Source organism: Antrostomus carolinensis, unplaced genomic scaffold, assembly GCF_000700745.2.
Source record: "Antrostomus carolinensis isolate BGI_N321 unplaced genomic scaffold, ASM70074v2 scaffold4705, whole genome shotgun sequence".
NCBI classification, from domain to species: domain Eukaryota; kingdom Metazoa; phylum Chordata; class Aves; order Caprimulgiformes; family Caprimulgidae; genus Antrostomus; species Antrostomus carolinensis.
The window spans coordinates 38,438-52,434 of record NW_010316961.1 but is presented as its reverse complement, the minus strand read 5'-3'; the positions used below and the strand labels follow the sequence as shown (position 1 = coordinate 52,434).

General features: G+C 38.8%; 1 protein-coding gene across 1 annotated transcript in view; it reads right to left on the bottom strand.

Moving 5' to 3' along the window:
- Positions 1-13,997, bottom strand: part of GIGYF2 (GRB10 interacting GYF protein 2) — a gene marked incomplete at its 5' end in the record, with an annotated part of 64,902 nt that overhangs the window by 12,981 nt on the left and 37,924 nt on the right. Inside the window, 11 exons of the mRNA XM_010168402.1 lie at positions 1,765-1,926; positions 2,731-2,831; positions 3,328-3,425; positions 3,966-4,073; positions 5,099-5,187; positions 5,620-5,786; positions 7,732-7,891; positions 8,660-8,850; positions 9,352-9,552; positions 9,639-9,801; positions 9,889-10,106. Of these exons, the coding sequence (XP_010166704.1) occupies positions 1,765-1,926; positions 2,731-2,831; positions 3,328-3,425; positions 3,966-4,073; positions 5,099-5,187; positions 5,620-5,786; positions 7,732-7,891; positions 8,660-8,850; positions 9,352-9,552; positions 9,639-9,801; positions 9,889-10,106 (1,658 nt within the window). The remainder of the gene's footprint in view (positions 1-1,764; positions 1,927-2,730; positions 2,832-3,327; positions 3,426-3,965; positions 4,074-5,098; positions 5,188-5,619; positions 5,787-7,731; positions 7,892-8,659; positions 8,851-9,351; positions 9,553-9,638; positions 9,802-9,888; positions 10,107-13,997) is intronic.

Below are 13,997 nucleotides of genomic sequence, written 5' to 3'. Positions count from 1 at the left end.
AGTCAGATTCAAATATTAGACCAGTTTTTTGTTGTTTTTTTTTTTCTTTTAAACAGAATACAATATTATTTTCTCTTTCCAGAGAAGTGCTTAAACTTTGTTACCTTTTCAAGACATTACTGCTCAGAATTAAGCATTGTGGCAATTATTCCATTAGTAATGAACTAAGATACTTGCTGTTACTACTGTTCAACCCCATTCTGCTTTGTCCTTGTAAATAATTATTTCCCATGACACCTCAGAAAGGGAGAGTCAGATTGTTTACTGTACGAATCCAAAGTGGACAAAAAAAACTTTGGAATTTAATGGACATTTCTAAGAAATTATACACAGTAGCAAAATGGTTAAGTCTGAAAAGAAACCACCCAACTGTATTTATTTGAAGCCACCATGGATGAAACACATTGAGTTACCAGGTGATCAGCTGAAAAATTAGATATTATTAAAACAGATCAAAAGCAACTTAACTCAGAAGTTAAATTTTGAGTACATTATTGCTTTAGTGCTACAATAAGGCTTGAACTCAAGAATCAAAGTATGCTTTTCCACTGTATACCACAATGACTTGCTGTACACAAAATTGACATATTAAAGCAAGGAGCCATTTATTTATAGACTTGATTCTTAAAGGTATCATGAAAGCTACCTATGTATCACACTGCAGTCTCTTAAAATAGATCTTCAGCAACAAAACCCAAACGCTAAATGAATTGAGGTCTGTGACTAACTTACAAATAAAACTAAAGGTTCAAGAGGCTTCCTCAGAAACTGTGATCTGATCCCTAAACTGGGAAACACGCTTTACAACCATCTACCTAAGCACATAGAAAATATTATAAAGGACAAAACTATTTACTACTTTCGCCTATTATTCATGTGCTACCTTACAGGGGATTTATTGACTCACTCCTTAGTGAATAAGCTCAACAGTGTGCTTTGCCCTTATCCTTCACATGCAGAGTGATAACTTTAACTTTCACTGTCTTTCCCTCCTATGACACTTAAGGAACAGTTAATCTTTTTTCCATACAGAATTTAGAAGTAAATGCTAGAAACATCAGGCTAATAACGTCTCCATTTTGTGTTCTTGTAAGATTAAGAACATACTACAGCTCCTACATTCATTCTCCTACTGCAACACAGATCACATCATTCACTTTAACAAATCCGCTTGTCCAAACTACATCCCTTCCTTTCCCAAATATCAACTCAAGAAAATAAAGCTGACACTCTACAACATAACCTAGGTAATAATTTATGAAAAAAAATTGTTTACTAAGTTAAAAAAAACAGGGAAAAATAAGCTAAATGTTACATTACTTTTTTCCACTATAGCCCTCTACATTTTATTCATTTGAAACAGCTGCTCAAGCTCCAGTCTACTCCAGAACATACCCTTGTCAAAACACTAGACTGCATAAATGGTGAGTAAAGATTAAACATACAATAAGTGGGCAACAAACTAAAGTCTAATATTGACACTAAGAAGTTGGGATGGAATATTCCACACAGAATAAAGCCTCCTGGCTCACAAACAGGAACCTATCTTGAAGTGAACCAAAGGCCATTTCTCAGATTGCAATTTGGGCTCTTAAACTTCAAATCAAGAGCAGAAGAAGAATCATTTCATATACTCACATGAAAAATATTAGAACTGTCTTTATACACACCTACCAAAGATTAATTAGACCCCTCAGGATTCTTTAAGTGAGTTTTATAAAGTATTAAAATTAATTAGAGATTAACTACATTGAGGAAACTCACTTGCTTCCTGCGGGCCAGTTCTTCTTCTTCCCGTCGTTTCCTCTCATCTTCCTGCTGCCTCCTAAGTAGCTCTTCTTGTTGCCTCCGAAGCTCCTCCTGCCTTTTCCTCTCCTCTTCCTCTCGTTTGGCCCTCATTTCCACTTCTCTCCTCTCTTGCTCTAGCTATAATTCACATAAAACTACACTCAGATGCAGGTAACGTTTTCCTACACCATGTCCTAGGGCAACTCTGCTGAGATTATAGTAACAACAATAGATGAAGCCTCTGACAGATGCTCTCCCTTAATTGCAATTTTACCTATCAGCTGGCTGCCTATTGGGGTCAGATTCCTGAAGTAGTCTAGAACAATTTCTGACAACTTCTGTTCTGTAACGAACACCAGTTCTCCAGTCAGTCCTTCTACATCAGCTCCTTAAAACAACCTCTGACTTTAGAAGCCAGTAGTGAGTTGCTTTGCAGTCATCATAAAATAAACAGTTTCAGGAAATGTACATAATCATACAGGTTCAAACTTAGAAAAATAATTTAATATTAGAGTAAGTGTGAAACAACCCCAACAAACAGGACTCTTGTAATTCCCCAAATCAATTCTGGCGAAAAGATGTAAGGATTAAGAGAACAACTACCTACTCCCACTCCAGGTTTGACATGACAGCTCATGATGATCCCATTTTAAAACAGAGGTGGCTAGTGAAGAGTTTTTCATCACAAGTGTAAAAAACATAACCACTACTTTAGAGTTCAGTAGTACCTCCACAGCAATGGTTTCCAAACAGCAGTTCACAAGGATTTCGTAACTGATTTCTATAACCCATATTCTCTTTATGGTGTTTTCCATGAAAATCTAATCAAAATCATAGAGTGGCCTGAAGATTAAAAGCTAATAGTCTACCACTGGCTCAAGAAACACAATTACATTGCAGAACAGCAATCCCAACTTCTTACAGTACAAAACAGTTTCTGACCTTTGCAGCTTTGGCCTTCTCGAGCTGCTGAAGTTGTTCTAGAGCTGGTCCCTGAGCTGCAGTATCAATGGGGAGATCCCAGACACTGCTTCCTTCCCAGACTAGATAGTGAAGAAAACAAACATTGACAAGCAAAAAATAAGCACATCAACAACAAAAAAAACTGAAAGGGGAAAATCTTATGTATGCAGTTATTGTATTTTATGAACTGAAATCATCATACTACATTCGTGTTGGTCAGTAGAGGGCAACCCTGTCTTCCTGTAAAATAATGCTTGTGCATTACTGAAGCAAGGCTGTGTTTCCTACAAAATTCTACACAAAAAACAGCTGTTCAAATTCCTCCCATCAGGGCAGAACACCTTTAGAACAAAACACTCAATCCCTTTGGATCAAGATTTTCCATAACCATCAGAAAAATTACCATATTCTTCACAGCTCTCAAATGGAATTTAAATTGCAAGGCAGAGTAGCCTGAACCAGTTAAAAGATACTGATGCAGAAAAAAACGTCAAAAAGGGATCGATCATCTCAAAGATGCTGGTTCTTAATCCATGATCTTTTCTCAACAGATCTGACACGTGCTAAGCATCTTACCTGTAGGCTGTGAAGCTGACTGAAGTTCCCATATTGAGCCAGTGTCCGGCACTGACACAGACCTTGTAACAGGTGGCATCATGTTCTGCTCAGATATTCTGTAATACCAACAGGAAGAGTCAACATGCCATTTCCAGGAAGAGGAGTGCTCTGACATGACATTCAGTAACTTGTAACATACCCCTTTTTTTCCACACTTCTATTTAAAACAAAAATACGATGCAAACAATACTACTTGCTTACAGAGTTCTTGCTCATCTCATCCCTGCTGACAAGTCAAGGGCTAGTTTGACATTTGCTGCATATAGGCTAGTTTGAGGAACAAGCATCTAGTATTGCAGAACTCAACTGGCAAAGCCATTCGGTTACCAGCACAACAGATCTGTCAAAAAGGTGTAATTTCAACTCTAAGATTTTCCTCCTCCTTTTCATAAATATTCTCTGAGGTAAAGGCTACATCTATAAAGAAGTATTCAACATCCTGCAACTGTTTCATATTCACACAATCTTTAAAATACGTAATGCTCAAATAGGAGCAAACTTGAATAGGACAAACCACTGACAAGATTATAATTATCATTATACACAAGTTAGAGGGTAGGAAGAATGGTATTCAGTTCAAGTCTGGGCTCTCTCACCTCATCTTCAGGGCCTGAAACTGTTGCAAGAGAATAGCGAGTTGCTGCTGCTGCTGGGATGAGAGGGCTGCCTTTTGCTGCTGAGCCAGCACCTGTGCATATTGTTGTCTTCAAAAGAGAAGCAGAGAATCACTGGTATTTGTTCACTTGCCTATTTATATAACGCCCAAGTTGCAGAAGTTGCACACAGATTCATTCTCTGGGACTAATGCCCACTGACCTATATAAAGTACACACTAAATACTAGAGGAAACCACAGAATGGGGCCATGAAAAGAATCAAAATACAAGAAGAGAACAAACTGGCCCACATGACCAGAACCAAATTTCTCTTTGCCCTCAACTATGTCAACTGGTTATTGTTGTCCAATGTTTCTCTTGTAAGCTGTGCAACACTACTTCCCTTCTTCTATAAATTACATAGAGATTGCTCAAATTAATCTGGCTTTGATGACTGCCCACCTATGCAAATTTCCCACTGTGTCAAGGAAACCCCTAGTACAGGGGAGGCTCTTGCCTTATCAAATCATAAGCTGACAATCAGTATTCAAAAAGCATTAATTATGGCACATGCTTTCAGGACCCTTTGAAGGAGTAGTCTTATCTGATTGTTTTCTTTTCTCCAAGCTCCTACAAAGCAAGTTGTTAGGAGCTGGCCAGAACTGAACAACTGACAACTTTGGCAAAAACAGATGACAAACTGCTATCTCCAGCAGTTACCTTCCACTGATCTTCAAAAAGCTGAGCAACTAGACCAAAAATAAGTTCTGCCTTCTCCATCTCAAGTTCAAAAGACGTGTAGCTTTCCCCTGACTCCACAACATCCGAACTGCATCACACGGATAGCTGGGATTCAGTTTGACTGTAGCAGCTACCTATATAGCAAGTTTCACCAACATTGCTATGTATGACACCAAAAAAGACTCTGAAAAGTGTGCCTGAGGTAGTCACACTGTCCTAATCCTGTAGACTATCGAGCCTCTGGTGTTTGTGGAAGCAGGCTACTGCTGTTGGAGGTGAAGCACTCCCAGCCCCATTGCCCAAGGAAACAATGACAAGAAGATGAACCCAAGATGATTAAAAATGCAGAGCAGAACACAGCCACTGGAAGATCTCTGGGACTGGCAGTCTTACTGTATTAAAAGATGCTGATACTGGAGATGCTGCATTTGGATCAGGGCCAACTCTTGTTGTCTAGTCAGCCGCTCTTGGTCCAGCTCGCCCTATGTTCGGGAATAAAATATTGTATTTTAATAACATATAACATATATAATAACATATATAACAACATAAGTAATAACAACCTATATGATAACCACAGTATATTGCAAATGCAAGCAATGTAAAAGTTGCATTCTGAACTGAAAAGACAAAGAAAACAGAACAGAGATCAACATTTACAAACAAAGCCTGTAGTATGGTGACTGTGAAATACACATCACATATACCATAGGACCAAGCCTTCCAGTCAGACATGGCAAACCCAACATTTTTAAATTGAGTGTCTTTTCACCTCTTAAAAAGCTAATTTAACACAGGGTTCAACTTTGGCACTTGTAACACCTGCAATTCTGAGACAGAGCAGTTGACACATAAATAGTTTAATTGTCATTTGTTGCAGGACTATTTGAATACTGTAACTGTCACATAATTACCAGATGTGGAAGCGGTGCTGGACCTGGAGTGAAGGGAACCCTGCCCCACATTTTCATGATGTCTCCAAGTGGCTGGAAAGTATCATCACAGGCTCTCTTAACCAACAGCGACATAGTGAAGTATCCAGCCTGGAACCACTCTGCCATCTCCTGATTACTGAAAGGACCTGAAATAACACCAACCAACACACACAGAGGGAAGGGGAAGTAAGACCAAGTTAAGCATACTAGAAACAAAGAGCATGGTGCTTGTTAAAGTAACACAGTACCTAGCATCAGGCGTTCCTGGCCATCTCATCCACTCGTCTGGACAGACAGTACAGTGAAAGTTAGAGTGTCAGTGCACATATCTAGATCTTTACAGTGGCTACAGCATTCCCTCAGAGAGTCTTTTGTGAAAAGTGCATAACTGCTTTTACCACGCATTGGAGGAAGAAACAAGTTAGCTATGAGACAAAAGCCAAGCAACCACAGTGGTGTGGAGCTTGGTCCAGCTAATACACATCCTGCCCTCCAGCAAAGCTCACTACTTCAGGCTCAGCATCAAGTTGACAACATCCATTTCGGACCTCAGTGGTATCTGCTAGCTGACACTGCTAAAAGCACAAATGCTACTTCACCCACATATACCGCACAGATAATTAAACAATCTTAGCCTGTTTCAACTTTTACCTTCAAATCAGAGGCATTCACATGTTTTATAAAAGTTTTGCTTCTGGAACTTGGGAGACATGCGAATCCACCTCTGAGTGGACGATTACAGTTTTTAAAATGGGGAAATCAGTTTATCTTTCCTTTCTCAAAAAGCTACAATTCTTCTCTTCCTCTTTTTCCTGAGAAAGACTTCAGTCACTCCCTTCAAAGCAGGACTCCTATACTAACTTTACATATCCACAAAGCCAGTATGAAAAATAGGTTTTTAACAGAGTAAGAATCACATGAATCCAAGTTCTGTAAAAATATCTGCTGAAAAGCAAGAATGCCCAGCAATTCCTGCCATCTCTGTAAGAATTATCTTTAGAAGGTAATTGCTCCCAGAGAACATGAAATCACAAGCATCCCAAGAAAAAGATGACATGGGAGCATTTACTTCTGAAGGTCACATTCGAGGAAGTACTTACTCCACTGAAAAACTGTGGAGACCATCACTGAGCAATAAACACCTTAATATTGGCTAACAAAGTTTGAAGCACACTGAGCAAATAAAAATGCTTTATGGTTAACATCGTTTAAACTTAAAGGGGTGAGAAGAAAGCCCTAAAGACAGGCAATACCTGCAGACAAAAGACTAGCACAGATCCCACAAATAACATCTCTACAAATCCTATCTAGAGTTCATAGCTAAGGAAGTAACTCACACTAAACACTGTTAGTAACAACTACTTAGTGTAGTACAGCAAGTATGGAATTTGCTGCTTAAGTGCATTTTTGGGAGGCAGCTAAACAGCTGCTAAAACACAGCCCTGAGAACTCCAAAAGAAAAGTACCTTCTGAAAGCTAAGATGCAAGTATCTATATGAAAAGTCTGTCCCACCTTCCATGGCAAAAACCTGAGATTTCTCAGGTGAAAACTGCAAGCATGAAACAGCTGGTATCGCATGAACTAATAATGCACTAGCTGCAAGTACAATTTAAACTGAGATTACGTGTGAGCACTGGCTTGTGAAACCTTTTCTCTTTGCTCTAGATTCTAAACAAATTACCCTTCCCTGAATGCTCAATGTCTTCAGGCTGAGATTAAAAAACTGATTTCAGTGCTTCGCATGGATTCTTCAACAAACCACTGAATGGTCACGTTCTCATTTTGTTTCCACTATTATCTGGAAATCTGCATAACTCCTGGCATGAAAAACAGGTTTTGGTCTAACCTCAATTTACAGAAGTGATGGCAAACCTTAGCCATGATAAAATCTAATTCTGGACATTAGGCATGCTGAGCTGATGGGTGCAGTGATGGGCAGAAGATCTATTTTCAAAATCTAATTCTAGACTGGTGAATTCCCTGTGCTGCTTTTGTAAAAACAAGCATCAGTATCTGTTGGTGGTAATTTTGTGAAGAACTCATAACAGTTCTGTGAAACAAAAGAGGAAGTGTAAAGGGCACAGACCTACCCTGAATTTCTCCTTGTGGATCTTTGTAGTACCACTTCTGCATGGCTTCATGGAACAAAGGCATAGAAGAACCCTTTGCTCTGTGCTCTTGAATTTTTGCTGCTAGTCTTTCATCATCAAGGGCACTGTCCTGCAGGTATGCCACCATTTTCTCTGCTTGCTGCAGAAGACAACCAAACCAGCAAGGAATACAAGAGTTAGTTGTGTGCTTACAGATTTGAAAATAAGTGTGTCAAATACAACCACCTTGTACTACCCAGTGCTCAAGAGTGTACTAGGAATTATAGGCAACTCAAGGAGTGGTGTAACCGCACAACAAACCCTGAGCTCAGTCTACCACTTTGTCAGAATCATGAATAAGCATGGTTTACCTACTTAAGTAAAGCTATAAAACAGCTTGCCAAGAAGGTCCCACACAGTATGACAGTGAAAAACAAAACAGGTACAGGAACACTAGCATGAAAAAATGCTCTACAGCCCAGCAAGAGGTCAGTAAACTTCCATGAACACATTTTGTGCTTCATTTATGGATGGGGTTGGTTTGTGTTGTTCTTGTTTTGGGGGGGGTTTTGGGGGAGTTTTTTGTTTGGTTGGCTTTTCTTTCCAAACACATTTGGCATACTGTTTTTTGTTTTCTCAAGGCAAACAGTAAGGATACTTGAAAGCGGTCATAAGCACTAGGATCTGTAGCTCTTTAACACTGGGTATAGTACCTTATTCAGAAAAATACTACGTAGGCTTGAATTATTGTCCAAAAAACCAAACCAAACCAAACAAAAACATGCAGGGAAGAAAAGTAGCCTCTAGCATACACTGTGGAGTGTAAAGTTTCAGCTGCATTTTTGTTTTTATGGGCTTCAACTATTTTTTGCATTCCACATTCCTCCAGTCTCACAATTGTCAACAACAAAGGAATCGGGAATTTTACCTGCTCTAGGTGTTTGAGGCCCTCTTCATCGTCTGGGTCAGTGGGAATGTTGCCCATGCCTGGAGCAGCTGTAACAGGTGTCTGAACTGGCCGCAGAGCAGGATTTGAATTGGAAACAGGAGGAGAAAGATGAGAAGGAGAAGTTGTGTCTGCAGAAATCTGTGTCAAAGGTTGAGCAACAGAAGCCAAATCTAAAGAAAAATGTTAAAATTAGTTTATTATCTTTAACATAAGTGAAAATGACTTTTAAGAACTTATTGTAGAAAACATCCAATAGCTCAAAATTAGCATCAAAGCAAAATTATTTTCAGATCTTCCTGTACATATGACCACACACTGGTACTGTTTACAGCACAGGCATGTTTTCTAACTTCAAAGAACAAACAGTGCAGAATTCAGCACATTGCAGCATATCCCATCCCTGGCTACGTACATTTGTCCACACTCATCTGCTCTACCACAATGAGGCACATACACAACTAGCTCACGTTTCTCTGGACTGCGTTGCCATGTGAAGTACCAGTGCACTGCAAGCCTTTGAGATAGCATATCCCACAAATCTTGTATTTATAGAACCATTGATGAATTCCAGTTTTTCATCACCATAATCCAGCCTTTGCCTCTTAAAAGAGACCAAGACAAATCACAATGAGTAATGGAAACTTATTAAATTTATCTATCAAGTTTATTACCTTCCCCTCTGTTGGACATTTTGGCTGGTGGTGTATTCTCCGTTCGATTCTCTTTCTCTTCTGTTTTTTCTGTTCTTTCTGGCACAGACTCTTCCTTCCTTTCAAAAAGGCTCGTCTGCAGTGGGTCTGGAGGCTGGGATTTCGGTGGAGTGTCTGACCTGGCAGCTGGTGAAGATGTTTGGACTGCTTCTTCCACTGCTTCTGTAACATTGCATTGTTCTACGTAACTGAATTAACAGAAATTCTACACTGCAGCGCAGAACAGATGCATGAAAAGTCGTCCTTACCTGCCACCACTCTATCTGTTTTCTCCCCTTCTTTCTTGGTGGTCTTTTCATGATCTTTGGCTTCTTCATTGTGGCTCCCTTCAGAGTCAGATCTTTCTTCCCCTTCCTCCACAGGTCGGAAGTCCATCTCCTGTTCCTCAGGGATTGGCTCCTTCTGCACTTTCTACAAAGTCAACGTAATCATCCATAATCCACCTGACATAACAGGACATTTGCTCAACACGAACAAAGGGTCAAGGCAGCTTTTCACCTTTAAAGAGAGAAATGCTCCAGAGGAGTCAAATGTTCCCATTTCTTCTTCTGCATCTTCTAAGCACCACTCAGGGAGACTGTCCCTGTCGTCATCCATGCTGCCACTCCCACACCGCACTCGTCGATAACCCCGTTCATCATCTCGTTCTCGGAAATCGAATTCAAATCTCCGCCGTCGCTCCATGTGTTCTCGCCAGCCTGCAGAACGAGGGCCGTCTAAGGTGGGGGGAAAGTAACTTTACAAGACAGTCCCAGGGGTAGTAGCTTACTTGGAAGGGTGAAGGGGTGGGTGAAGACGTGACAAACAGTGACAGAAAATCAGAGAGCCCCTACAGGGTACAATCCACCTATGAACAGGCATCTTAAAGGACAAAGGAAAGAAAAGGAGTATCTTACCATTAAGCAGGAGACTTTCAAAGACTGCCCACTGTATATCCCCACATTATAAACTGTAGTATAAGCATTAAAAAAACACCAGGCTAAGGCTAAGAAAGCTGGGCTACATAATCTAAAACATGCTGGAACACCAAAATAAAAGCAACAGTAGATGCTGATTGAATTTACTAGCCATCACTGACTTAAAATCTCTTTTGGCATCTTTATATGTCTAAGTTTCTGTATCTTCTTTCAGGCGATCTGCAGAAGTCACATCCTGAACAAACAACTCCTGCTTTTTCCTCCTGCCCTCAGAGACACTTTTGTGCATATATATGAAAAATAGACTGATGACTGTTCGAATACCTTTGAAAGGACTGTTACATCTCTTGAACAGTCATTTTTTAGCCATTGAATACTGAAACTTGGAATGACAATAAGGAAAGGGGGAAAACTTTCCAAATTCAAGTATAAATTTTATTTCACTTTTATTTCTAATCTATTAAGAAATAATTACATCTTAATTCATCCAAGCTTAAAATCTTCTGACTGCAATAATGCTGTTTAAACTGTAAAGAACTTGCTGCTAAGGAAAACAAATTGGAAGTGAAAGGACTGTAAGCAGCTTTCCATCCAATAGAAGCTATCATTGCCCGAAAGGTGCAAAGCAAAAATGAAAGCACCCAGGTTTTTAGTGCTTTTAGTGGTGGCTGTGTTCTTTTCCAGAGGAAAAAATACTTGTTTTGGTCTTAGAATTTGTGCAATCGGTGCAGTCTCAGTTTATCAAATGACTACCAAGAAAATGAAATTAAAGAGGAAAAACTGTTCCATTTGCTTCATATGAATGAGGAATGTTTCCACATTAACCCTAAGTATTAATATTAACCGTGAAAAAATCCACCTTTGTCTCACAAATACAGGAATGTAAAAGAAGCTCCTTCTAGAAACACTATAAACTTCTAAATTATATTTTATCAAGGAAACACAAAAGATTAGACTTGAACAAGGCCTTCACTATACCATATGTGCTTATTTGCAAATAATTCCACTGTATGTATATATATATGCTTCTAGTTATGCCTTGGAAACAAATAAATAACACTTCTGATATGCAAAACTGTCAAATCAATGTTCTGAAGCAACCTTTTAAATGCCATTAAGGAAAGAAATAAGGCACACTAAGCTTGCACTTATTCCATCTTTTCTGCCTGCTTTAAAGTAGTTTTTAACATCTTGGACCTATTCTGTCAACCTCTTGCTCATCAATAACTTCCCAAAAAAATCCATAAGCAAAGACAAAGGTTCACTAAAGATGCACTAACGGAGTAACTACTCCAGAGAGCTCAAGTAATAACCATTTCACACATCCTCCTCAGAAGAGAATGCCTGCATCCGTGCACTTCTTCCCACAGCTCCCTGGCCTCCAACTCAGTGCAAACTCAGGAGGTGCACATTTCCAAGGGCCTTCTTTCCAAGCAAGTCATACATATGAACATCTTATTATAATGCTGTTCAATTTTAAAACAATAAAAGCATCTCTGGGAACAACCAGCAACTAAGCAGGACAACACAGTCTACCTGAAAGAAAAGGCCTGACAGTGACATGGCATCAGAAGCAGTGTTAAATTTACTTCCCTCTCCTCATCAGGAGTAACAATGCATCAAAACCAGGACTTTCTTTGCAATCAAGAGGGCTTTTTCTGACTTTTAACTGTGAGAGGTTGCTGACAACCAGACTGTATTTCTGATTAAAACCACTGGCAGACATTTCCTCAGTACAGGCAGCAATGTCTGTGTCAGGTTTCCCAATACATGGAAAAACAGCTATGGCCTGAACCTGGCAATGCCATAACCTACAAACAGATTAATACCTCTGCCTGCTTGCTATCCTGGGGCTTGCAAATAGCTGAGCATCTCTTCTTCAGCTCTCTTTTGTATACAAGAGGAAAATTTGGTATTAAGAACTTTATATGCAGCTGTAAATGTGTCATCTTGAGATCTTGTATTGAGAAGAGCTCGATTATTTTTTACACAGTTCACATCCTTGCACCAGGAGCACAGGCTCTTCATTGTGGGGCCCAGAAACATGGTTTCTGAAGGTGAATTCTAAGCATTTTGTTATTTCCAAGTATCTTCAAAGTTCAAATTAAGAACTTCAATACATTGTTTACCATATGGTCTGCTTGCAAAGATTTAGTCACACAACCTCCCTTTCATAGCCAACACATTTTCAAAGCTAGGTGGACAGGCAAAAAGAAGAGATAAGTGGAGCAGACACACGCCCTTGTTTCTTGATAACAACAGAAGTTTATAAAGGCCTTGTTAGGATACAGCAAGTAACTCAGGTGTGAAGTACGGGGCTGCCAATCTTCAAAGCAAGCCAAAGACAAATCTTAAAATTCTTACCTGAAGTTTTTTTATCAGTTAGAACATAAACATAGCTTTAAATTCAGTCCTGTAGTATCATTAGGCACCAGTTATATGATCAACATTCCAAGTTAAAAGAAATCATTTTAAGCTAAATTTGCCCCTTGCAATTTATGGTGACATTATAGGTGAAATAAAGGACTACTGGCTGCTTCAGGAAACGCAAGTACACTTTAATCTCAATTATTAATAGCTATCTCTTAATTAAAAAGTTATATTCTCAAATTCAGAAAAGAAATTTCTAATGTATACTAAAATAATACTAAATATTAAACTAAAGACAAAGGAATAGTAGACATTTTACTTTTTTGGTATATATTGTACATTAATTTTAGTTTTGCTCAGTTTTATAGCAGGATCCTCCAATGTACTGTAGCTGCTTTAATTCAAGAAGTAAAAAGCACAATAGCCAAAAATAAGAAGTCTATTGATTCACAGCAGTTGATTCTGAATATGAAGTGAATCAATATAGATTTGAAAAGCTTTTTTTTAAAAAAAAAAAAAAAAAAGCAGAAACCAAAATAATTTTACATGAGATTACAGGCCTCTCAACTTCAGGAAAGAGATCTTAATAGAGCTGCTTAAGTAATAATTAAAAAAAATCATATGAAAGAAATTTTAGGCGAGAAGAGATGATTCCTATTCCTTAAGGATGACTTGGTAACAAAAAAACAAGATCACCTACACATCATTCACTGGTTTTGAGACCAAAAAAGATTTGTATATGTATCCGATAAAATGGACTTGCTGTGCATACTTAAAAAAAGCAATTATGGTATGAATGCAAGAACTGGAACAACAGAAAGAAGGGGCTTTTTAGGTAAGCAGTCACTAAATCATTGAAAAAGACAGCTAAAAAAAAAGAGAGAAAGAACTTTGAAGCAGCCAGTGAATTTAAAACTATGGTCGCATTTTTACAGATAATTAACCGAGTCTAAAGATCCTGTTTCACATTTACAATAGCAGTAGTACCACATTTACCCAGAAAAACTAGCACAACAACTTTTCCATTGTATAAGCCAAGGAAAGAGGCTTCTCATCAGACTTTCAGTCCTAATGCACAGACAGTAGCAGAAAAAGTAGAAAACCTCATGAACACTGACTAGAAAAGCCTGATGATGCAACTCAGATAGTTTTCATGCTGCAAAGCCAGACAAGTTTATATCCTTCTAAATTAAGCAGTAAAAGACAAAAAGTGTTAGGCTTCTCTATTTTAAGAAGTCTGACCAATTTGCTTCTTCACTTTACTACCAACACACAGAAGATCTCTCACTTCATATGAGGCATAGCCATGTGAGAAGAGAA